This window comes from Oryctolagus cuniculus, chromosome X, assembly GCF_964237555.1.
Source record: "Oryctolagus cuniculus chromosome X, mOryCun1.1, whole genome shotgun sequence".
In the NCBI taxonomy this organism is placed as follows: domain Eukaryota; kingdom Metazoa; phylum Chordata; class Mammalia; order Lagomorpha; family Leporidae; genus Oryctolagus; species Oryctolagus cuniculus.
This window is the reverse complement of record NC_091453.1, coordinates 64291576-64317028: the sequence shown is the minus strand read 5'-3', so window position 1 is coordinate 64317028 and position 25453 is coordinate 64291576. Positions and strand designations below refer to the sequence as shown.

Sequence of the window (25453 nt, the reverse complement as noted above, 5' to 3'; positions counted from 1 at the left end):
CCTTTCCCTAAGGCTTTAATTCTCCCATTAGACCATAAGATTAAGGCAGCAGAAGAATTTTGAAGCATATTAATATAATGCCCGAAATCATAATGAAATTCATCATTATGAATAAATAAATTATGATGTCTTGTTTTAATAGATTTTAATATCAAGGGTAAAATGTCCCATATGACATGAAATTTTAAGCAGAGACAAATAAAATAAATTCCAGAAAATTATACAATTTATATTATGAGAAGTTAAAAAGGGATTGATTACATTAGACTTAGGTCATAAAGGAGGGCAATTTAGAGGACTTCTGATTTCTAATCTGATATGTGAAGAGCTTGGAAATCATTACTTCCATGCATGCAACAAGAAAAATAAAACAGAACCATCTGAAAATCACCAACTCTTTTTAGATCTTCCAGACATCGAGATCACACCAAAAATAGGAGAGATAGGCAGAGGATGGAGAATTACAGGAGAAATCACAGCTGGACCCTTATAGCAGCACTCGAAGGAAAATGAGTAATGTCAGGAGACTCTTTGTGGACCTGAGAGATAAAATCTCCTGAGGTCCCAGTGGTGTGGGGTCCTGATTCTTTTTTGAGTTCTACCTCTGGGAGCCCTACTAGCTTGTCAGAATGAATATCTGGGAAACTTCCCATCATGCTTCTGGCAGGGAGTAAAGAAAAGTAACCATTTGAAATATGTCCGTAGTGCTCTAATTTCTTTAACAAGTGCTTGCCCTCAAATTTAAGCTATTTTACTAGAACTTAAACTATGTGGTTTTACTAGTCTGACTGATCTGAATAAAGGGGTATACTAAATTCCTGTCTTCTCTAATCTTTGATGTGGGAGAAAGGAAAAACACAACTCCATTCCCTTTGAACCTTACTATCTCAACTAAGGTGGAAGATGAAAAAGTAGTTATAAAAATCACAGCCCAAGGACTAAGGGACTGAGATTATAGAATGCTTCTCCACTCATATTTTACAACTACCATGATAGGACTTCTGTATAATAAAAGGGGCTTGCAATTGAAAGAATTGCCATCCTCAGACCCTATTTAAAATGAGCTCCCTAGAAAGCAGCAAAAATAAGTGCGGTGAGGGTAGGGAGGAACAGAAGCAAGAGTTAGAGGAAAATTTAGCCTCTTATGCAACAGATACAACAAACTTTAAAAAGAAGAAAAGAATATAATCAGTAACTTGAGTCTACTTTAGAAAACTAAAATCATGAGAAAATTATATCCAAAGTGAAAAGAAGAGGAGAAATAATAAAGATTAGTGCAGAAATCAATGAGATTGAAAACAACAAATTAGGTAATCATTGAAAACAAAAGTTGTTTCTTTGCAAGATCAATGAAATTCTATCTAGGCTAACCAAGAAAAAGAAAGAAGACAGAATATTATCAGAAATAAAATGATCATCATTATTGATATCACATATATTAAAATGATAATAGAGAAAAACCATGAATAGTTGCCCCCAAATATGATAACCTACTTAGATGGGCCAATTTCTAGAAAGATAGAACCTATGAATACTAATTCAAGAAGAAATATATAAACTGTAAAATCATATAAATGTAATATATATGAGTAAAATTGGCATTTTGATATTTTGATTATTATTTATAGCCCTTGTCCCTATCCTTGAGGAAAACTGGCTTTTCTATTTAGTATGTATTGAATTATTTAGTAGGAAGGTTAAGCTTGTGATTATAAAGAAAATTCAAAGTATGTCACTGTAAAAATTAAAAAGAAGAAAAGAAGAAAGAGGGAGAGTAGAAGTGAGTAAGGGAGGGGGATATGGTGGGAAGTATCATTATGCTCTTAAAAGTGTAAATGAAATACCAAACAAGCACGTTCTTGAAAAAATTAAAGGGAAAAAAGAAAGGAATGAAAGAGTGGGAGGGTTTGAGGGAGGGAGGAAAGTGAGAAGCAAGTATGGTTATCTTTTTAGAATTGAGTCTATGAAATATGCTCTCTTTATATTAATAAAAATTTTAAAAACAAAAACTACAAAAAGCAATTTAATCTGTAATTAGTAATTTTTGAAAACAGCTCAAGGCCAAGATGGATTCATGGGTTAATTCTACCAAACATTATGGAATAAATTATGCCAATTATCTACAATGTCTTCCTAAAGATAGAAACAGGAGAGTTTCTTGCTCATTTTCAAGATCAGCATTACCCAAATGGTAAAACTACATAAAGACATCACAAGTAAAGGAAGCTATATACTGATATCTTTCATGAACATCATGGAACAAAATAATCCTCAACAAAATATTGAAAATTTGAAATCAATAATACATAAAAATTACATAGCATAATTAAGTAGGATTTATTCCAGGTATACAAGACTGACTCAACCTCAAAATTAAACTGATGTAATCTGTCAATCAGCAATATAAAGAAGAAAGACAATATGATTCTCACAATAACTTCAGAAAAAGCATCTAAGATACTACACATATTCATGATGAAAACCCTTAGAAGAATAGGAATATAGGGGAACTGCTTCATGTTGATAAAGAACATCTACAAAAACTTGGTGCTAACATTGTACTTAATGGTGAGAAATTATATGCTTTTCCCCTAACATCAAGAATAAGGAAAGGATGGCCCCTCTCATCACTTCTATTCATCATTGTGTTGGAACTCCTAGTCAATACAATATGGCAATGCTTGGAAATAAATGTTATATAAATTGAGAAAGATGAGTTGTGTTTGTTCAAAAATTATATAGCACTCGGCTGGCACCCCGTCTCACTTGGCTAATCTTCTGCCTGAGGTGCCGGCACACCGGGTTCTAGTCCCGGTCGGGGTGCCGGTTCTGTCCGGGTTGCTCCTTTTCCAGTCCAGCTCTCTGCTGTGGCCCGGGAGTGCAGTGGAGGATGGCCCAAGTGCTTGGGCCCTGCACCTGCATGGGAAACCAGGAGGAAGCACTTGGCTAGTGGCTTCAGATCGGCGCAGCGCCGGCGGCCATAGCAGCTATTTGGGGGGTGAACCAACGGAAAAAGGAAGACCTTTCTCTTTGTCTCTCTCTCTTTCACTGTCTAACTCTGCCTGTGGAAAAAAAAAAAATTATATAGTACTCTATTTAATAAAATCCCAAAGGTTCCACAAAAAAGCTTAGTAAGAACTAGTAAGAACTAGTAAGGAATTATAGCTAGATTTCAGGATACAAAATTAATATACAATAATCAATTGGCTTACTGGATATTAGCAATGAACATGTGCAGTTTGAAATTAAAAACAACATTAGTTACATTAGTAACAAAAATGGAAATACTTAGGTATAAACCTAGTGAAATATGTGTTAGATATATAGAGAGAATACTACAAAATGTTGAAAGATATCAAGCATTATCCTAATAAGTGGAGATATTTAACATTCATGGATAGGAAGATTCAGTATAATTAAGATGTTATGAGGACTGTCCTACCTGATCTATAGATTCAAGGCAATCCAGAACAAAATCTGGAGAAGTTATTTTGTGGATATTGGCAAACTGACTCTACCATTTATATGGAAAGCGGTAGAACCCAAACAGCCAACAGAAGCAAAAAGAAAGTCATTTGACTTATATTGCCGTACTTCATGAATTATTAGACAAATTGATTAGTAGAACCTAATAGAGGGTGCAGAAATGGACCCACACAAATGTAGTTAATATTTGAAGAAGGAGAAATTCAATGGAACAATCATAGTCTTTTCAACACTGGAACAAATGGTAATCTACCTATTGACAAACTTTATGCCTGTCACAGAAATTAATTCAAAATGAGTCATGACCTAAATGTAAACTATAAAGCTCTAAAAGTACTAGAAGATAACATCAGAGAAAATCTTGGTTATCTTGGCTTGACAAGGAATTTTTAGATACAATAACAAAAGCATGATCCTTAATAGAAAACTAATAAATAGGTTTGGCTTCCCTAAAGTTAAAAATTGCTGTGTACCACATTGTTAACAAGAAGAAAAGACAATCCATAGAATGGGGAAAAATCTTCGCCAAACAGAAATATAGAAAGGAATGATTATATATATATATATATACTTACATATATATATATATAAAACATTTAAAACTCAACAGTAATATGTACAAAACTCAGTTAAAAATTGAAAAAAAAAAACCACCTAAAATGTCATACAGGAGAAGATACACAGATGGCAATAAGCATATAAAAACATGATTCAACATCATGTCATTAGGAAAATGCAAATTAAAACAAGGAGATTTCTCTATACACCCACTGAATAGTTAAAAACAACAACAAAACTCTATCAACACCAATTCCTTGCAATGATCTGGAGAAACAGGGATTTTTAATTCATTACTGTGAGAACACAAAGTGCTACAACCACTTTAGAGGACATGTTGGCCCCTTCTTAAAAGCTTTGCATAGTTTTTCCTATTCGTCGAAATGAATTTAAATCTTTCATCCACAAAAAGAGCCACAAACTAAAGTTTATAGCAACTTTATTGATAACTATTAAACATTAGAAGCAAACAATGTGTATTTTATTTGGTCACTGTATAAACTGTGGTGCATTCAAACCATGGACTCTCAAAAGATGTATCATTCTTGGGTTCTTCTTTAAATATAATTAAGTTTCTAAAAAAAAAACTACCTTAGAAATGCAATGACTTTGAACAGCCCTTGTCTGGACTGTTAAGGAACACTTTTTTCTTTCTGTTTTTTTTTTTGTTGTTGTTGTTGTTGTTGTTTGTTTGTTTTTTCTTTCTTTTTCTTTTTCTCCCTCATACAAAGTGTTGAACTCTTTACCTAGAATAGAGTTAATCTTCTGTGTATAAAGTTAAAGAAAATAGATCTTAGTAAAAAACAAGACTAGGAACAAGAGGGGAAAGAGGAAGAGGGGTAGGAATGTGGGTGGGAGGGTGGGTACCATGGGAAGAATCACTATATTCCTAAAGTTGTATTTATGAAATGCATGCAAATAAATAAAAATTAATTAATTTAAAAAACAAGACAAATGAGCTATCAAACCTTGAATAGACTTAGGAGATCCTTAAGCACATATAGCTAAGTGAAAAATGCCTGTCTGAAAAGCCTAAATAGTGTATGGTTACAACTGTAACACATTAAGGGAAAGCAAATCTATAGAGCTAGTGAAAAAAAAAATTAGTGTTTGCCAGAATTTAGAGGGTGAGGAGAGATGAATACATATAGTACAGAGGATTTTTAACACAGTGAAATCATTCTGTGTGATCCTATAATGGTGCATACATGATATGCACTTATACAAACCCACAGCTGTGTATATACAACAGAAAAAGTGAGCTCTAAACTACAGAGTGTAGTTAATAATAATGTAACAATATTGATTTCCAAGTATAATAATATATCACATTAATGTAGGTAATGAAATAAGGGCAATTGTGTGCTGGCCGAGTGGAGGTACAATAAAAGGAAATTCTCTATAATTTCAGTTCATTTTCTTCTGTAAACTGAAAACTGGTCTAAAAATAAAGTCTGTTAATTTTAAACAAGAGTGATCTTTTACCACAGCAAATGAATTGGGATAGAGAGGTTGATTTCAGAGAGAGGCATTGACATGAATGAAGGCTGAAGGGAATTAAATGTGTAAAGAAATGTAAATACTCTAGTTGGGCAACAGAACATACATAGGGGACTATAATAAGATATCAACATCAAAAAGATAATCTTGGATGAAATCCAGTAGCTTGAATTTTATTCCGTAGACAGTAAGAAGTTAGTGGAAGTCTTGAAATTGGGAAAAAAGGCAAAGGAAAACCAGCTAGGAAAACCAGGTATTGTTATATAAAGGATTAGTGTCTGGTAGTCACTGTTGAAATGGCAAGACATTAAGCAAGGTTAAGAAGACTTGGAAATGAAATTAACGTGGGATTCAATGGGATAATCAGAGGATCACTGGAGTTTGTGTATGTCATGGTTAGGGATGTTGCCATGATAGAAGTTATTAGAATACCATGATGTATTAGAAAAAATACATATATTAGCTTCCTTTATGTTGACAAGAAAGAGATAATTCATTGTTTTGTGATTTTTTTTTAAAAAAGGGTTTGTCTTTATTTCTATTTTATTAAAAGTTTGATGTATATTATCTGGCATGTGAGCAAGTGAGCCAGATTGCTGGAATGTTATACACTATTGATGGCTTTCAATTTGATGTTTTAAGCTTTGGGAAAAGGTTGAGTTACATAATTCCATATTTGCATATGCTTTGCATGTGGAACTCATGTGGGGGCCATGTTAAAGCAGCCTGTAATGTAAATATTAGCTTAGAGTCTAAGGCATTATAGTCAAGTGATGATTATTTATTCATTATGGTTAGTTATTCATGATCTGAAAGTGTGAGTTTTAAGTTTTTCATGATCATTTGAAATGTTTGATGAATTATATTTTAAAACTTCAATGGGCTGTTAAATTCCATTTGTAGTTTGATTTTGTTTGCATGTCAATTGGACTTTAAGTAGGCATATTTCTTGATATAGCCAGATGGTGTCTTGGTGATGCTGAAAATCTTTGGAGAATGAGGAATGATTATTACACTGTTAAGGGAAGTATGAATTGAACAAAGACTTATTTAAGCATTTGAATGTGAAAGGAAAGCACCAATTGCTACTTTTAATATTACAATTTGACAAATTTGTGACTAAAACACTGTATATACAAAGAAGATTTGAAATCTATGATTATCTTGGGTTTGTGGTAAATGAGAGCCTTGGATAGAAACCTATTTAGGTCAATGATGTTGAGCATAATGTGAAGGTTTTAAAAGAGACACAGTGATTAATTTTATATATGATATGAAATATTTCATTATTATAGCATAACCTATATGATGAGTAAACTATAAACATGCATATGTATCTGAGTAATTTTGGAAGGCTAACTGATAAACTTCTAGTTTAGGAGGGAGTGGATTCCATGTATAAGTGAGATCATGCATACTTGTCTTTCTCTGCCTGGCTTATTTCACTTAGCATAATGTCTTTCAGAATGAGTATTTGAGATGGCAGATACATTAATCAGCTTGACTTAACCATTCTGCATTACATACATATATTACTTTGTTTTTTTTTTAACTTTTATTTAATGAATATAAATTTCCAAAGTACAGCTTATGGATTACAATGGCTTCCCCCCATACATATATTACTTTGAATATCACAAATATTTACAATTAGAATTTGTCATTTTACAATAAAATTTTTAAAATAAAATAAAATTAAGTAAAAGGGGTGGGGATGACCATTTTAAATTCTGTGCTGTAAGATTTGTTTTGAGAGTTCTCTAATAAATTAATGGTCTTGGGAAAAATGTTTCATAGTTGACTTGTTTGTTCTGGCAAATTGCTCCTATAATGGATTTAGATATGCTAAGTGATATATGAGTACTGATAAGGGAAATGTGTATTTTACTGATAATCTCTGAGTTATATAATCATAGGGGTATAGAGAATGTTCCCTTTCTTGAGTTCTATGCAAAAGTTAAGAGTCTAGGGTTACTTCAATCCTTATGCATTTTGTGGCTGTCTTTATCAGAAACACTGGTAACTCATGTTAGGGATTTTAGTTAGGGATTATTTCTTTATTTGAAAGAGTTACAGAGAGATGGGGGGGGGGGAGAAAGTGAAAGCGAAACAGGAGACAGAGAGTCTTCCATCTGCTGGTTCACACCCCACATAGCCACAATGGCCACGGCTGGGCCACACTGAAGCCAGGAGTCAGGAGGGTCTCCAGGTCTCCCACATGGGTGCAGAGGCCCAAGCAGTTGTACTATCTTCTGCTGCTTTCCAGGCCACTAGCAGGGAACTGGATTGGAGGTGGAGCAGCCAGGATATGAACCGGCATCCATATGGGATGCCAGCATTGCAGTCGGGGGCTTTACCCACTAAGCTACAATGCTGGCCCCTTAAGGACTCTTTTAATTGATATTATCACTTTAGTGTGTAAGATCTGTCCTATCTGGCAGTGTGTTTGATTGCATCATGATGCCTTTGCACTTTCTTATTAAACAGTTTTAAATCTGGCATCATAGCTGAAATCATGAGATGACCTCACATAAATTAATACCACTTATTCCTTACAGCCTCTATTAAAACTGGACTTCATTAACATTAAAAACTGTACAGTATTGGCCAGCACTGTGGCCTTGTGGTTTAAGCTGCCGCTTGTGACATTGACATCCCATATGGGTGCTGGTTCAAGTCCCAGCTGCTCCACTTACAATCCAGCTTTCTGCTAAAAGCAGTGAAAGATGGGCCAAGACCTTGGGCTCCTGCCACCATGAGGGAGATCCAGAAGAAGCTCTTGGCTCCTGGCTTCAGCCTGGCCCAGCCCTTGCCATTGTGGCCATTTGGGGAGTGAACATGTGAGATGGAAGATTCTCTCTCTCTCTGTCTCTCTCTCTCTCTCTCTCTCTCTCTCTTTGTAACTCTACCTTTCAAATAAGTAAAATAAATCTTTTAAAAAACTGCTCTGTGAAGCATACTAGAGAATTAAAAGCCAATCCACAAAATGAGGGAAAATCTTTGTCCTAAAAATATGTTTTTTGAATTTTGTATTACTCCCACTATTATCATGAGGAAGGAGATTTAGGGGATCTCTGAATATATTTTCTGTAAATTCATTGTTGTTTTGTGATGGGGAAACAAACAGAAGTAACAGGATGGCAAAGGGGAAAGGGGATGTTATTAGTACTCGATAATTGTGTGTGGGACCAACATAAAGGTTGTCCATTGTAGAATTTCCATAGTCTGTGATAATTTACAAAAGTTATAGGCCAGCTTGTTTTAGAGCATCTGTGAAAGACTAATGGTTTCTGGGCTTATGTCCAAAATAGGGCAAGGTTACTGTAGATGCATGAGTTTAAAATACATTTTAAAGTGCCACGGTTTACTTATAATCATGTTAACATCCATAATGTTGGGTTAACTTTTCCTAGCTCTGCTCAAATGTATTACAGGTTACCTCCTACAAACCACAACCTAATAAGGGGCAAGTGGACAATGATTTGAATTTGTTACCTTTCACATGATGGCATATCTGGTGTGACAACTACAAGTGGAATGTAGATAATACTTGCGAGATAATGCCTTAAGAAATAGAAAATGTCTGAAAATTATTTCAATTTGCATAAGCAAACAAATGGAATTCTTGATATTATTGAGCAATACTACTATTTATCATTAATCTGGAAAGCAGGATGATATTTTAACAGTGAGTTAGTTTTTATGACAAGGATTTCAAATTAGAGCTATGAGGATTCATCTTAGATCTATACAGAAAAAAATGTTGCATATTCCAAGTCTTGTTTTCCTCAGGAATTCTGAAGCTTGCACAGTATACATCCTGCTTTGCCAAAACACCAATGAATTCCCTTAAAGAAAGTGTGAAACCAAAATCTATCAACACATTAATATATTATAATGATGAAAAGGAAAGTTACTTCCCATTCTTTGAATACAATGATGTTTGGCTTCAATATTTTTGTTTTATGGGTAAAAAATCGCATCTCATAAATATTTTGAGAGTGAAACAAGAACAAGACACTCAAAATCTATGGATATTGGGAACATTTTAAAAATTACTAAACAGCCTAAAGTCCCATATATACTATTAGTGGCACAGAGATCCTAGGATATTAAAAACTTCATCTTTTTAAAAAGCAAAAAGGAATGAATTTAGATACTTTTACAAAATGATTTCATAGCATCACATTGTAGCAAGTTTAACATGTACTGTCTCTTTTAGGACTGGATCTGCCATTTATGATGATGCCTCATCCCCTACTTCCAGTCAGCTTACCTCCTGCATCAGTTGCCATGGCAATGAATCAGATGAACCATCTCAATACTATTGCCAACATGGCTGCTGCAGCCCAGATTCACAGTCCACTTTCCAGAGCTGGTGCCTCTGTTATAAAGGTAAGAATCATGATTTACAAGAGGACAAAGATGTTAATTACATGTGAATCTTGCTAAAATATTAGCCAACCCCCTGGATCTTCATTAGCAACTCACAGCTCATTGACTCAGTTGGTAAGTATACAGTATTGATGAGCTTGGTTTCTGACTAGGCCTGTCAGGTTTTCTTTTGTTATTATTGTTATTTGTTTCTTTTCATTCCATGACCACATAACTCACTTTTAATTCTTTCTTCCTGTCTTATACTCATATGTACAGTATGTTGGATGCATGGCCAGACTAATGACAGAGTAGAAGAGGGTACAAAAACCATTCCCATTTCTGAGGTGAAGCAAAATAAACACTGGGGATCTTTTTGGAGTTTGAGAGGCAGTTTTGAGAGGCTATATCACATAGGCCATATGGTCAGATGGACTAGGGCTCCAATTCTGATTTGCCACTTATTAGGTAAATGACCATTGATGTGACACTTAACCCACTGCAATGTGTTCTTTCAACTATAAAATGGATGTCATAGTAATGATCTATCCCAATTAATTCACTGGCTATCTGGAGATTATGCAAATAAAATATATATTAAATCCTGTGAAATATTAAACAACCACCTTTCATAATTTATCACATTATCATTATCATCATTAGAAATCTTTTTTTCAATTGCTTATGGCCACTGAGGTAAACATAAAGGATATTTTAGAATTTCTCCTGTTTCCTGTTAGTTTGGAACATGTGGCCTCTCTGCTCTTTTTCTAAGTATCACATGGACTACACTTTGGAATATTTTTTTCTTTTAATGAAAAAGTAATATAAGAGTATGTAAAATTCTAAGACTATAGTTAGTATAGCAATATTCATTGATTTCTTCCTTTGTTCCTCCTGTTATTTAACAAGCATACTCTTACATGTCATTATATTGGAAATGTGGAAAATTGATAAGACATATTATATGATTTCTAGGAACATCGCAACTAAATGTGAAGCAAATAGTACCCATTGAACTTATACTAACAGGATAGACTGTGATAGATAATGTAAGAAAGCCATCAAGTATTACAGGAATTTGTGGGAGGGAGAGAGCTTACCTACCTTGGAGAAGAAATGAGATAGGTATCAGGAAAGGTATTGTAGTTGATAGATTTGAACTGAGACTTGTAATATTGATAAGATAATAATAAATAAGCAGGGGCCGGGGCTGTGGCGTAGCAGGTGAAGCCGCCGCTTGCAGTGCCGGCATCTCATATGGGGGCCAATTCAAGTCCTGGCTGCTCCAATTCCAATCCAGCTCTCTGCCATGGCCTGGCAAAGCAGTAGAAGATGGCCCAAGTCCTTGGGCCCCAGCACCCATGTGGCAGACCTGGAAGAAGCTTCTGGCTCCTGGCTTCAGATCGGCACAGCTCCTTCCATTGCGGCCATTTGGGAAGTGAACCAGCAAATGAAAGATTTCTCTCTCTGCTTCTCTTTCTCTCTCTGTGTGACTCTGACTTTCAAATAAATAGATAAATCTTTTTTTAAAAATAATAATAAATAGACATGGAGAGAAAAGAAGTGAAGGTAGAGAAAATGTGACATTGTTGACATTTTCGCTCCATTTTAAAAATAATTGCCATTTTGAGGAGCTTCTAAAACACTGAAAAAAATTTGGAATATAACCCATGTAGGAAAGGAAAATAAAATCAATCCTCTATCTATAACAATAGCCGAGTAGAGGTCTGTTTCTTGTAAAGATTGTGTCTGTTAATGGGTTAGCCTCTCCTAGCTGATCAGAGCCCTGTTTTTGAGTATTTGACCAAAATGTAACTGGGAATTAGAGTCATCTTTGACAATGAAATTACTCATGAACATTATTTAAAAAGTGGAATATGCTTCCTATGGTTATGAAACTACATGGTTACTAAGAAAACATGACCTCATACACAACTTAGGAAAGTCTATTAAAAAACCAAAAAGCAGTTCGAAATTCTATTCTTTCTTTTCTTTTTTTTTAAGTGATGGAAGAATACTCTTAATGGATGCATGCTTATGGCTTTTCAAAACTACATTTGCTCAGTTTTTGTAGGTATCATTACTCAGACAAAATCTACTACGTTCTGGTTGAAGTTTTTGAAACATTGGGTAGGTTTGTGAAGATTTTAAGTGAAGACACCAGGAATGGGACTAATGAGTACAGTTTCCTCATTGGTGATGATGATTTTAGTTGTGGAATCAGAAACAATAATTATCTTCACCTTAATCCAAATATTATTTTATTGTTCTTATTGAAGCAATGCCATTTTAATTATTTCTGATTAGTCCATTTCACATGCAACCTTCTCAAAAGACAGAAATGCCACAAATGAAGCTTGACATTGCTTTTTAAAATCTGACATTCAATCATATGCTTGTTAAAGTGCTACCAAAAAATGGAAATCATTTTCTGTTTAAGAGAAATATCTACTTTCAACTATCTTGATTACTGGAAATTGGAAGAGACATATTTAATTCAAATGTCCTTTGATAAAATTTATTGGTGAAACTGTAAGAAATATATCTCCATTGGAGATTGATAGGAAAATGAAAAATGATAAAAATCAATTTAAAGGAATAGCAAAAGGGTTTTTATAGAGTCATCAGGTATTTTTAAAATATTTATTTATTTATTTGAAAGAGTTACACAGAGAGAGACAGACAGACAGAGAGGGAAAGAGAGAGAGATCTTTCATATGCTGGTTAACTCCCCCTATGGCCACAATAGCCAGGGCTGGGTCAAGCTGAAGCCAGGATCCAGGAGCTTCATCCGGATCTGCCCCATGAGTGGCAAGGACCCAAACACTTGGGCCATCCTCTGCTGCTTTCCCAGGTGCATTAGCAGGGAGCTGAATTAGAAGTGAAGCAGTCAGGACATGAATCAGTGCCCAAAGGAAATGCTGGCATCACAGGTGGTGACATCACTTGCTACGCCACACCGCAGGCCCCAATTCTGTTTGTTTTTGCAGAAATGCTTTTGCATAATAAGGGTATTATTTGCTTCAAAATATTAATTCACAATAAAACCATAATAGAGGCAGGAATTGTGGCACAGCATGTTAAGCTGCTGATTGCGACACAACATTCTGTATCAGTGCCAGTCGGAGTTCCATCTACTCTGCTTCCACTGCAGCTTCCTATCAATGTACATGGGAGGCAGCAAATGATGGCCTAAGGGGAAACCTGATGGAGTTCCAGTGTTCTGGCTTCAGTTGTTGTGGACACTTAGGAAGTGAACCAGTGGATGGAAGATAGTTTCTTGCGCTCTTGCTCTCTCTCTCTCCCTCTCTCCCCCCATCTCTCCCCCTTCTCCCCTTTTCAAATAAATAATTATCTAAATAAAACATTCTATAAAAAAGAAAAATTAGAGGCCAGGTGTGGCTTAACGGGTTAAACCTCTGCCTGCAATGACGGCATACCATATGGGCACCAGTCTGAGTTCTGGCTGCTCCACTTCCAATCCAGCTCTCTGCCAATGTGCCTGGGAAAGCAGCGGAAGATGGTCAAGTCCTTGGGCCCCTACCACCCCTTGGGAGACCCGAAACAAGCTTCTGGCTCCTGGCTGCAGCCTGGCCCAGCCCCAGCCGATATGGCCATTTTGGGGTTGAATCAGAGAATGTAAGATCTCTTCCTCTCTCTCTCTGTAACCTTGTCTTTCAAATAAAATAAAATAAAATAAATCTTTAAAAAAAAGAAAAACTATAGTAAAAGTTTTCTAAGTAATTGATAAGTGTGTATTTATATCTTAAAGCTTTACCTTCTTTGCAAGAGAAATTAGCAATGTGATACAATCCATACTCATTTGATACCCAATTATAAAGACAGAAATTTCACATTTCTATTCATGTATCTTTCAAACAAATTTGCTTTTAATGTGATTACTGGTGAAGCACAGTTTCAAAGTTTAGTCTGTTAGAATCTTGAATTAGTTGAGCATACTTGTGTGAAAATTCATCGTAAGAACTACTCAAACAAAAACCTCATTGCTTTATTTGCATTTACAACTTTTTTTATCCTAATAGTTGACTTAAAACATGTATATTAGCATTACTCACTGTTTTACAGAATATATGAATTGAAATAAGCAAATCTTTTATATTATATTTACCATTTAGAAGTAAACTATCCTTCCACAATATGCATAAGAAATTTAACATTTAATATTCAGAAACAAATGTCATAACTATGAAATTTGATTTCTTTGTAACAAATCCACTATAAATTATGGGAAATAAAAATGGGCTGATTCCCAGGTCCCTCTTTTCTGTGTATCATTTGATCAATGTAAGATATATGTTCAAAAATATTTTTAAAAATTATATACACAGGCCGGCACCGCGGCTCAATAGGCTAATCTTCCACCTAGCGGCGCCGGCACACCGGGTTCTAGTCCCAGTCGGGGCGCCAGCTTCTGTCCCGGTTGCCCCTCTTCCAGGCCAGCTCTCTGCTTGTGGCCCAGGAAGGCAGTGGAGGATGGCCCAAGTGCTTGGGCCCTGCACCCCATGGGAGACCAAGAGAAGCACCTGGCTCCTGCCTTCGGATCAGCGCGGTGCGCCAGCCACAGCGCGCCAGCTGCGGCGGCCATTGGAGGGTGAACCAACGGCAAAAAGGAAGACCTTTGTCTCTGTCTCTCTCTCTCACTGTCCACTCTGCCTGTCAAAAAAAATTATATACACAGTAATAGAGTAGGACATATTACAAAATTGACCAAAATATGTCTACATATTAAAATCTGTGAAAATTCACAAAAAGTACTACAAAACTTATTCATATATTTAAATTATTCTTGTTTGCATATCTTTATTTTTTACTTGCAGGTAAATCTTTTTCCTTTTTTTCATATCTCTTGAAAAATCCTTTTTTTTTTTAAGCAAGCTGTGATACTGAAACAAGTTTCCACAAACTATCCAAGCACCTGCCACTCCTTTTTTTTTTTTTAAACATGGTTTGGGTTAGGCTGATGCCTATGTTAACACTTGTTACTGATGATCACGAGATTATGAACAGAATTTCCAGTAAAATTGATATTTCTTTGAATGTTAGGCTTATGGTATACATAGAGGATATCAAGTTAGTGAATGATTGGCTCTACAAAGCGTATCTGTTTCCAGATTTTGGCATTTCTAATCGGACAGCCCAGAACAACTATTTTAGTCTTTTTTTTGGTTTGTTTTAATTTTCCTTTTTGCTAAATTGATCTTATTTCTCTACACTTTGTTTCTATATTTACATATATAGCACTTACATTGTAGAGTCTGTTTTCAAAACGCGTTAGGCTTATCTATAGAGCTCTGTTATGTCTTTGTTTTAATTCAGGTAAACAAATTTGTCATTTATTAGCAAGCTCATCTTCAAAAACTAATCAGAAGAAACTTCAGATGCATGATTTTGAAAGTTGGTTGATGCATCTATAGTTTTTGTTTTCCATTAGTTGGGTCTTTACTATGTATCAGTTAGGTGTCCAATTATAAAACTTAATGAGATGTAAATAATAAACAGAATAATCATAGAGTTCTTGATGAAAAATTTAGAAAAATAAACTCTTATGTATTGCTTTGACAATAGTACAGGGGTTTCTTTGATGCCCTATGAGTCTAGGGTTCCTGAGTAATATCATGAAGGCAAACTATATATGATGATATACATTTTCCTATCATTTTTGTGCTTAAAATTTTATTGGTAAATGTTTTGCTACTGTGCTATATTTGTCTCTGCTTTTTCTAGTTCTTTAACAAGAAAATTGTGGGATACAGGCAACTGTGATTGAGTGCATATCCCCAAAATTTATGTATTTTTTATAATGTAACAGTCTAGTTTTGTTTGTTTGAATGCTTATAGACTTAAATGAACACAGCATTTCATGTATTTATTCATGAGCTTAATGTTTGCTAAGTCAGATAATGTTGAATGATAAAATGAAATAAAAACCTTAGATTCCTCTAATGGATTAAGTATATAGTGTTTTAAGCTTTAACTAGAGATCTTCAAAGAGTTCATGGAAAATGTGTATCATGAAAAGATGGTGCATAAATTTAAAAGCATTTTTGCATCAAAATAAACAACTTTTAATCAAAAATTTCCATGAACTTTTTGAAGTACTCTCATATTTGGTCCAGGAACCAATGATGTGTCTGTAAACGAGCCTTACAAAAACAAAGCCAAAGAAAACATATGATATATAACATTTACCAATGTCTGTTATGTAAATATTTCCACCATGGCTGATTTCAAGTTTAGCAACTGGATCACAAATTTACTGAATATTTAATACTTGGCTGTGAATAGAACAGGCTGCAAACAACACTCTCCTTTTAAAGCATTATTCCAGATATGAAATGTTTATCAAATCAACCTCTCCATGCAATCTCTTCGCCATCCATTAAACAAAATGAACAATACATGCCTTTTCAACTAGTCTACCTGTAAACTTGTATTCTTTTAAAACAGTATAATAAGTTAAGTAAAAGTTTGAGAACTCTATAAAAACAAATGAATAAGCACTTTGTTTTACAAGTTAAATTGTATACATTTATTGAAATATCATTCTTTGTTACATAAATACATATGATTTATTCAATACTAATTTCAAATTTAAAAATTGTCTATGGAAATGCTAATTAACCTGATTTATCTTCACACATTGAATACATGGATCAAATCACCACACTTTACCCCATAAATATGTAAAATTAAATAATTAAAAGGAAAACATGATGCTATTTTACCATAGAATAATGTCAAATTGGAAACTAGTTGAGCATAATTACTTTTGGGCCATTTTCTTTGAGCAATGTGTAATATTTCTACCTCAGTGTGAAAAAGTTGGTGATTAGAGGTGTTCATGCCTGCAAATGCCCTTAAATAGTGAAAGTTATTACAAGGGATACCTGGCTATCATAGAACTAATGTGGTCACTTTTTGTTTTGATTGGATTTTTTGTTTCAGTGGTTAAGGCACTGCTTAGGATGCTTGCATCCCATATCTGAGTGCTGGGTTTGAGTTCTGATTCTGCTTCCATTCAGCTTCTTGCTAATATACATCCTGGGAGGTAGTAGACACTTGGGTCCCTGCCACCCACGTGAGAGAACCAGATTGAGTTTGAGACTCTTGGCTTCGCCTTGCTAATGCAGATGCTTGGAGTCAGCAGTGATAATTCAAGTCACTGGGTTCCCACTAACCCATGTGGGAGACCTGGATTGAGTTAACCACTCACAAATTCCACTTCAGCCTAGCCTCAGACATTGCTTGCATTTGGAAGTGTTAGCTTGTTCTCTCTCTCTCTTTCAAATAAATTAATAAATATTTTTAAAGTAACCATAGCAGATAGGAACCTATATGCTCACCAAGAGTTGTCCTGAGAGAGCAGTAGCTTCCACTATATGGGTTCTTCTGCATGCTCTCTTATCAGTCTTGAGAAAAAGAGTACTCTCATATTAGATTCACCTACAGGTGTTTGCCCCTGTCCCTAGACAGCATTCATTCACCTGTAATGGCTGCTTTATCTTGATACCGCAAGAATTAGGAGCCTGTTGAATGCTGGAGAAGGGTACTTGTTTTAATGTCAAAGTCTATCTGTTTTGTGTTTTGTATTTTATTTTACTAATTTTTGAATGCTTACATATGGGTTATTTATCTTTAATTTGGACTGTGGTCGGTGATACACCATATGAAAACACTCACAGGTCTTCTTTCCATCCTCAGTGAAGTACATTAGGCACTCAATAAATATTTGTTGCATTAATGAATGAAAGCTAGGATACCAGGCTGGACACTAAACTTCGGGGGAGTGTTTCCAACATAAATACTCAGTATTAATACAGGATTTAATTCAAAAAGTGTAAAAGACATTTCAGGTGGTAAACAAATATTTCTTGTTATTTTTGTTGTTTTGCCAGCAGCTAGTTTGGGAATACTGCTATGCCAGGCACACAGTAGCTCTTAGTCTTGGCTCAGAACCCTTTAGTATTGGCTCAGCTATTAGCATTTGTAGCTAATAATATAACTGTAACACAAATTGGAAATTGTATTATGATCATAAAGCTTGCAACAGTTTTCATACTTCAGTTATATCACTGAATGTGGCAAATCCTGACGGTAAAAATAGGTAACACACGTGATTGGTATGAAAGTCTATTCCCTGTTTGACATTTAAATTCTGATGACACATTTTGTATGTATTTGTGAGAAACTTTGTAATGTCAGTGTGCCATAGTTTTCTCTGATAACAAATTTAAGAAATTTAAGCAGGAAGCTGTTATTTGGCTGTTTACCAATACCATCTGATTAGCTGTGTTTCTTGTTTGGCTGAGCAGCTGGCAATTAATGAATTGATAGGAAATGGTCACAAGGCAGTGGCATTAGCATGTGAACATCTGGTATTAAAATTAGCCAACACAGAGAAGGTTTTTTGTGATAATTTAAATTCACTAAAAAATCATTGCTTGGGTCTTATTTTGAGTGTTTTATGGAAGGCTGAAGCTATTACTATCTTTTAGAACATGAGATGGAGGTGCATTGAGTATGAATTGAGGGTCATTGTTTGTTTATTTGTTCGGTGCCTGAATGGCAGAGTTCCAAGAACACAACATAATTTGAAATCCGTGCATTTTCTCACTGAATTATCCATTCTCCCACTTGAGGGCATTCATATGCTATGAGCAGATATTATGGCCGATTCCCTTTATATGTCATCCTCTTCCAGGATAAGGTGATCACACTGAAGAGTGAGAGGATCCTTTTTCCAAACATCATATTGATCACACATAGAATGTTTCTTTGATTTTGGACTCTTTCCTGGTTACATGTTCCAGATGTATCCCCCATCTGACACCATTTCACAATATTATATTGGCTCTTGTTAGTCAGGATTGATATTATTCCTTCAAAACCCTGGCAGAGTAAAAATTCCCATTATCTAGAGTATTTTCCCTGAGTGTTAAATTAACTAACCACTCTTGGAGAGATGAGGTAAGAGTATTGTAGATTCCTTTGTTACATAGACTAATGAAAAACATATATGGCAAGATAACTCCTAATCTGGATTAGAGAGTTTAACAATTACTAAACTGTGTTTATTTCTTTTCAAGAAATTATTTATTTGAGTGACAGAAAGATAGGGTGAGAGACAGAGAGAGCCCTGGTCCACCGGTTTATTCCTGAATGCAGACAATAGCCAGAAATTCAATCTAAGTCTCCTATATTTCTGGCAGAAACCCAACAATTTGGGCCATCGCCACTGCCTCCTACAGACTGCTTTAGCAGGAGGCTGGAAACAGAAACAAGAGCCAGGAATAGAACTCAAGTGCTCCAGTGTGGTCCATGAGTATCTTAATCTGTAGACTAAATGCCAAATACTTTTTCCCCCTTTTTAATCTCAAGAGTGCCCTTGCCTGATTTAAGTTAATGAAAATCCCGCTATTGGCCGGAGCCTCAGCTCACTAGGCTAATCCTCCGCCTGCAGCGCCGGTATTCCGGGTTCTAGTCCCGGTTGGGGCGCTGGATTCTGTACCGGTTGCTCCTCTTCCAGTCCAGCTCTCGGGAGCTGCAGTGGAGGATGGCCCAAGTGCTTGGACCCTGCACCCTCATAGGAGACCAGGAGGAAGCACCTGGCACCTGGCTTCAGATTGGTGCAGCGCACCGGCCATAGCGGACATTTGGGGGGTGAACCAACGGAAGGAAGACCTTTCTCTCTGTCTCTCTCTCTTCACTGTCTAACTCTGCCTGTCAAAAAAAAAAAAAAAAAAAAAGAAGAAGAAGAAGAAAATTCCGCTATATTCATCAGTTATTTTAAATAAAATGATATATTGATAATTGTGGAACACAGACTGATTACTAAATTTGTTCATAAAGATCCCTACAGTGTCATGCTTCCAGTGGTATTCAGAGATACCAAGTTTGAATATCAGATTATTTTTCCTGAAATAATGAAGAGCCAAGTTAGTAGCAACAATGAACAAACTTTTTTTTTATTTTCCTGTTCCTGGTTTTATTATTAAAGTCTGTCAAGTCACAATCTGTTCTGTTTCTGCAGAACTCTGGTGACAGTACAGAAGGAACACATCAATTAAATATGAAATATCAAGACAAATACATGAATAAAATATCTAGCATTCAGATAAACTTCCAAAAGCCACTCCTCAGCTGTGAAATGCCACTAAATCCTTTAGGAACTCATTAATAGATTAACATTTGGAAGAGTAATTATAGTGAGAGTTGAATTCAAATTAAATAAAAATAAGGAGACAAATTATATATTACTTAATCCCACTGAATGCTTGATAAAAATCAATATAATAAACTATCAGAGGCAGCAAGTCAACATTGAGACCATTTTAATTAAAAGACAGTGAAATAGACATGCACAAACATACAACCACATGGTAGAAATGTTTAATACACATGCAGCAGTTGTACTTCATACATTCTGTGTATATTGCCATATTTTTCAAGTATGTGAAAGACTATTTTGAAATGAAAAAAATGATCTCCATGATCAGAGTTGATTCTTCTGGGCCAATTAGCTCAATCCTAAAGCAAATTGACTGTGTTAAACTTTATAAAAAATTGATTTTTCAAAATATTGTCCTGGCTTTTGATGAAGATGCAAATGATTTAATATGACGAATGTCTCTTTTGGCTGTTTGTGATATATCTCAAAACTGAAGAACATGATATGATGGAGGAGCAGGTAGTACAAGGAGACTTAAAATTATTCACGGAAAATGGAATGAAAAAATAATGCTGTATTTCCAGGAATATTTTAAAGCCAGCCCCATTCACAGATTAATATTTTCTGTAATGACTCCTTATTTTTAAGCATAAACTTTAAACTACCTAAGTGTGTGTTAGAATTTGAATTATTACTGAAGATGATTTTACCAATTTCAGAGAAAAAATAAGTGTTGTGTTGTATGTGTAAAGTTTGGACATCTCCCTCCTTTGCAATTTTGGGTCTAGAGAAGATTTCTGCAGGGTTTCAGAGGTGCTGCAGCTGTTTTCAATGGGGTGCAAATGAAATGCATGAAGAGTAACAGGGTTGTAAAAGTCATAAATGCCACATAAAATAAAGTCATCAATGAGTAAAAATGATTGGGGTTTTAGATTTGCAATTTTCCTTTTTAAATGCCCTTATTGATTTGTTGCAAATACTGTTAACCCTGTATTTGGCAAATGGTAAGGACATTATCACTTGTGTTCTCATTTGTAATAAAACAGATTAACTTGCTGTGAAATTTTAACTAGACTGAGACACAACAGTAGCCACCTAATGAACCAAAGCACATTGCAGTTAAGTAGCTAAATAGATGCATACTGATTACAGGGCTGAAAAATGGATTTGTTTACTTGCAAGGGAGAAATTGTTCATGGAAATATTCATTATTTTTGGAGAAATTAAGCATTCCAGTTCCATATAGGTGTATATTTTTAAAACCCACCTAATTCTTAATCAATAGAAGACACTGCACTCATTTAACATGGTTAACATGGTTTAAAAAAAAAAAACACTCTGACCCCTGTTGCTGCCTTAGGAAAATAATGACAAAGAACTGAACCTTGATTGATTTTGGTAAGTGCAGGCTACAAAATCTTAAAGTGGAAGTATTGCTTCCTGCAAAATGTTGCTGTCAGTCTTAATATTCAGACTCTAAATCATGTCTTCAAACTAAGTTTATTGTTTCACATAATATGCTGTTGAAAATGGCAATGGAGTTTAAGGATAGATTATTTGAGTTTATGTTGTTTGATCATATGCTAATTTTAAATATGTTGGGAGAAATTCCTTATTATATCATTGTATTTTTTCTCATTATTCACAGCATTTCTACTTGTGTAGATAGTCTTCCTTGTTATAAAATTCAGAATAAGATTTCATTTTTTATTACACAGTGTGGGCAAGACCAAATATTATTGTCGGTTGTGTTCTCTTGCTTTCCTGAACCATCAACTATGTGAATCACTCAAAAATTTTCCATTTTATTATGGTAACATGTACTCCTGTATAGGTGATTCTTGCTTGCTGCTACACAATGATGCTGCTTCTTCAGTTCTATTTTTGCAAAGTTTCTACCCTCCTTTGTTCCTCTCCGTTCAGCGGTCCATTAGAGATAAATGTAATTCATTGAATAGCACATTTTTTTCCAACAAATATTCAGTGTTAGAATTCAAAGACAAATTCTGAATATTCTACACTACATGCACATACTTTTGAAATAGAATCAACAAGACTACACAACAATGAAAAGCAAAACAAAATTTTGCCTCTTATATGAAATTTCTTGGTGTGTTTGCAATTGTGTACACATGGTATTTAGAAACTATATATATACATATACAGTATAAAATGTACATCTTGATTGGCACATGGTGTTTGTACATAGTTATGAGGTACAATGCGATGCTTTGCTTCATGTTTTTATTGGGTAATGACCAATTCATGGCAACTGAGAGTAGAAAGGTAGTTACAAAAAGTTAGGGAGACTAGGGAGGGGAGACAATGGGGAGCAGTAGGTCAATAGGTACACAGTTACAACTAGATATGATGAATTAATTATGATAGTCTGTGGCACAGCAGGGTTAGTATAATTAACAATAATGCATTACATACCTCAAAATACTTATGGGAGGATATTGGATGTATTCATCATAGAGAATATATTTTTAAATATTAAATTTTAGATTGAATTTTTTAGATATATTTATTTATTTGAAAGGCAGAATTACAGAGAAGCAGAGATTGAGAGAGAGTGAGAGAGAGAGGTCTTCCATCCGATGGTTCACTCTCCAGCTGGCCACAACTGCTGGAGCTATGCTGATCCAATGCCAGGAGTTTCTTCTGGGTCTCCCACATGGGTGCAGGGGCCCAAGGACTTGGGTCATCTTCTACTGCCTTCCTAAGCCACAGCAGGGAGCTGGATTGGAAGTGGAGCAGTGAAGACTTGAACCGTCACCCACATGTGATGCCTGCACTGCAGGCAGCAGCTTTACCTGCTATGCCACAGTGCTGGCCCCTAGGTTGAATTCAATAACTGATAAACTACGGGGCTTTTCAGAAAGTGAAGGGATGTGGTGTGAGGGTTACATAGTTTTTATTGTTTATTACCATACCATCCCTCCACAATGTAAATGAAATTACTGGAAAGAAAAAAGCTTGATTATTTTCTTCTGCTTTACTTATATATTTATTTTATTTTTGATACATTGGGTCACAGATACATTTTTACAGACTAAATAAAAATGAAGCATATAAGTATATTATTCTACTTTGAAACATTATTTTTAAGGCATGAGAACAGCTAAGAAGTTTTTAAAGTATCATACACTTACAATTATCATATACCCTTATAATTAAATAGTACACACTTACAGTTATTGATATTTAATTAGTCATAATACCACAGCGATATACTCAACGTCTGCTATTCATTTCTTTAAAGTTATTAGATAATGTAAAACACCATTTTAAAATGAATCTAGTACATTGATGACTGAATTAGTGCTCTACAGTGGCTAAAACAAATTTTCACAAATTTAGTGACTTAAAATAATGAAAATTTATTATCATATAGTTCTGTAGGTCAGAGGTTACATATAGGTCCCATCCCATTGGACCAAAAGCAAAATGTCACCATTGTCAGTAAAGAGCCTATTTGTTCACTTTTTCTACCTTCTAGAAACTACCCACATTTCTTGGTTCATTGCACCCTTCCTCTACTTTTAAAGCCAGGAATGTTGACTCACTCTGACTGTCCTTCTCTGCCTCTGTCTTCTACTTTTAAGAACCCTTGTTATCAGATTGGCTCCACGAAGGTAACCCTGTATAATATATTTTAAGGTTTTCAATCACATCTGCAAAGTCATTTTGGTCATATACGGTAATATATTAACAGGTTCTTTTGGTTACAATGGGATCTAGACATCCTGTGGTGATGGGGTGGGTTGAGACATTACCAATCTGCCAGCAAAAATGACAGGCATTGCAACATATTGATGAGTACTAGTAAAATGATAAGTTTTAACTCTCTTTTTTTAGGGAAAGTTATACATTTTGAGCTTGTCATGCAAAATCAATGTGAAGATGTACAAACACATATTTGACAAACTAATTTTTAATTTTATGATGATTGGAATACTGATGTTGTAATTACAGATAATTAGACCATTTAATTTAAGAAATTTATTATCACTGAATTAAATATTTTCTAGGACAAACATTCGCTGTCCCAGCATGTCTATCACTCGAACACATTTTTGGCATATGTGCATAAACACTGCAATTTGGTTTCTTTATTGATCAAATTAACTGAATGATTCAGGTTTATTCATCACTTTGTGATACATAAACATAGTGGACAATTTAAGTGCTTTATAGCATTTTTCATAGTAATAAATTCATGAGAGCCATAACATTGCTGTAGAAGCATGTAAAATATTTAATTTTTATTAAATTCATTATTTAAAACTATAAAATCTAACCAATACTAGGAAATTGCCATTTATATATATTAGTGTAAGCTGGAAAAACCTATTGTGTCCCGTGGCTATCAAAACATTTTGTTGGCAGAATTGAGCATAAATTCCTAAGATCTGATAGATAACATGTATATCATTTCCATAGTTTTTGTCTATGGGGAAAAATCTCCACATGTATCAGGTTCTACTATTTATGAATTTTATGTCAGTCCTTTAAAATCTTTACATTTGGGAGATCACCTTAATCAAAAGTATCACCCTCCATGCCTTGGAATGAACTTTACATCAATCTAGACATTTACAATAACAATTACTTTCATTATATATCTATGTTTATAATAGCTTATGAATTGTGTAGGAAACAAAAATGGAACCTAAGTTTTTTTGAGTGTCTATCCTGTACTCATCATGGAACTGGGCCCTTTTGATGTCTTTTCTCATTTAACCACCATGATATCCCTTTAATTTTGCGAGAAACAAAAAGTTTTTATTTCAGATATGTGTGTCAGACCAGATACTGTGGGTGTTTACATTTTCAAAATAAGAGGAAAGTTAACATTTCAAATGATAGGACCCGATATGAAAGACCTAATGCACAGGTGCCATTTCCTTTGTCTCCTTTTGTTCCAGGAACGGATCCCAGAGAGTCCTTCTCCTGATCCCTCTCTGGAAGAGAGTCATCGCCCTGGGAGCCAGACATCCTCCCACGCCAGTAGCAGTGTATCCAGTTCTCCCTCTCAGATGGATCATCATTCAGAGAGAATGGGTGAGTATCTTACCTGAAACAAGTAACTGGAAGATATTTTTTCAGGAAATTCCTGTACAATAAGGATACAAGAACGAAGCTGGGGAAACTGATAACTCCTTAATGTAAATGGCTTTTTGAAGTAGTCATTTATTACTGAAGCAATATCACTTGTGAAATGAAAATTAAAGTGTTAAGAGTTTGTTCTCTGAAAAAGTCTTCCTTTACTGTATTATTAGCTGGCATGGGGACAATATAGTATATGTTAGTTCAATACATTGATGTACAACACCTAGT

General features: G+C 35.0%; 1 protein-coding gene across 3 annotated transcripts in view; it reads left to right on the top strand.

Annotated features, from left to right (window-relative positions):
- DACH2 (dachshund family transcription factor 2) overlaps positions 1 to 25453 on the top strand; it is a 573909-nt gene that overhangs the window by 460631 nt on the left and 87825 nt on the right. For all 3 annotated transcript variants that reach the window (XM_002720253.5, XM_017349997.3, XM_017349998.3), the window contains exons 6-7: positions 9767 to 9939; positions 25042 to 25177. In XM_002720253.5, coding sequence (XP_002720299.2) covers positions 9767 to 9939; positions 25042 to 25177 — 309 coding nt within the window. The remainder of the gene's footprint in view (positions 1 to 9766; positions 9940 to 25041; positions 25178 to 25453) is intronic.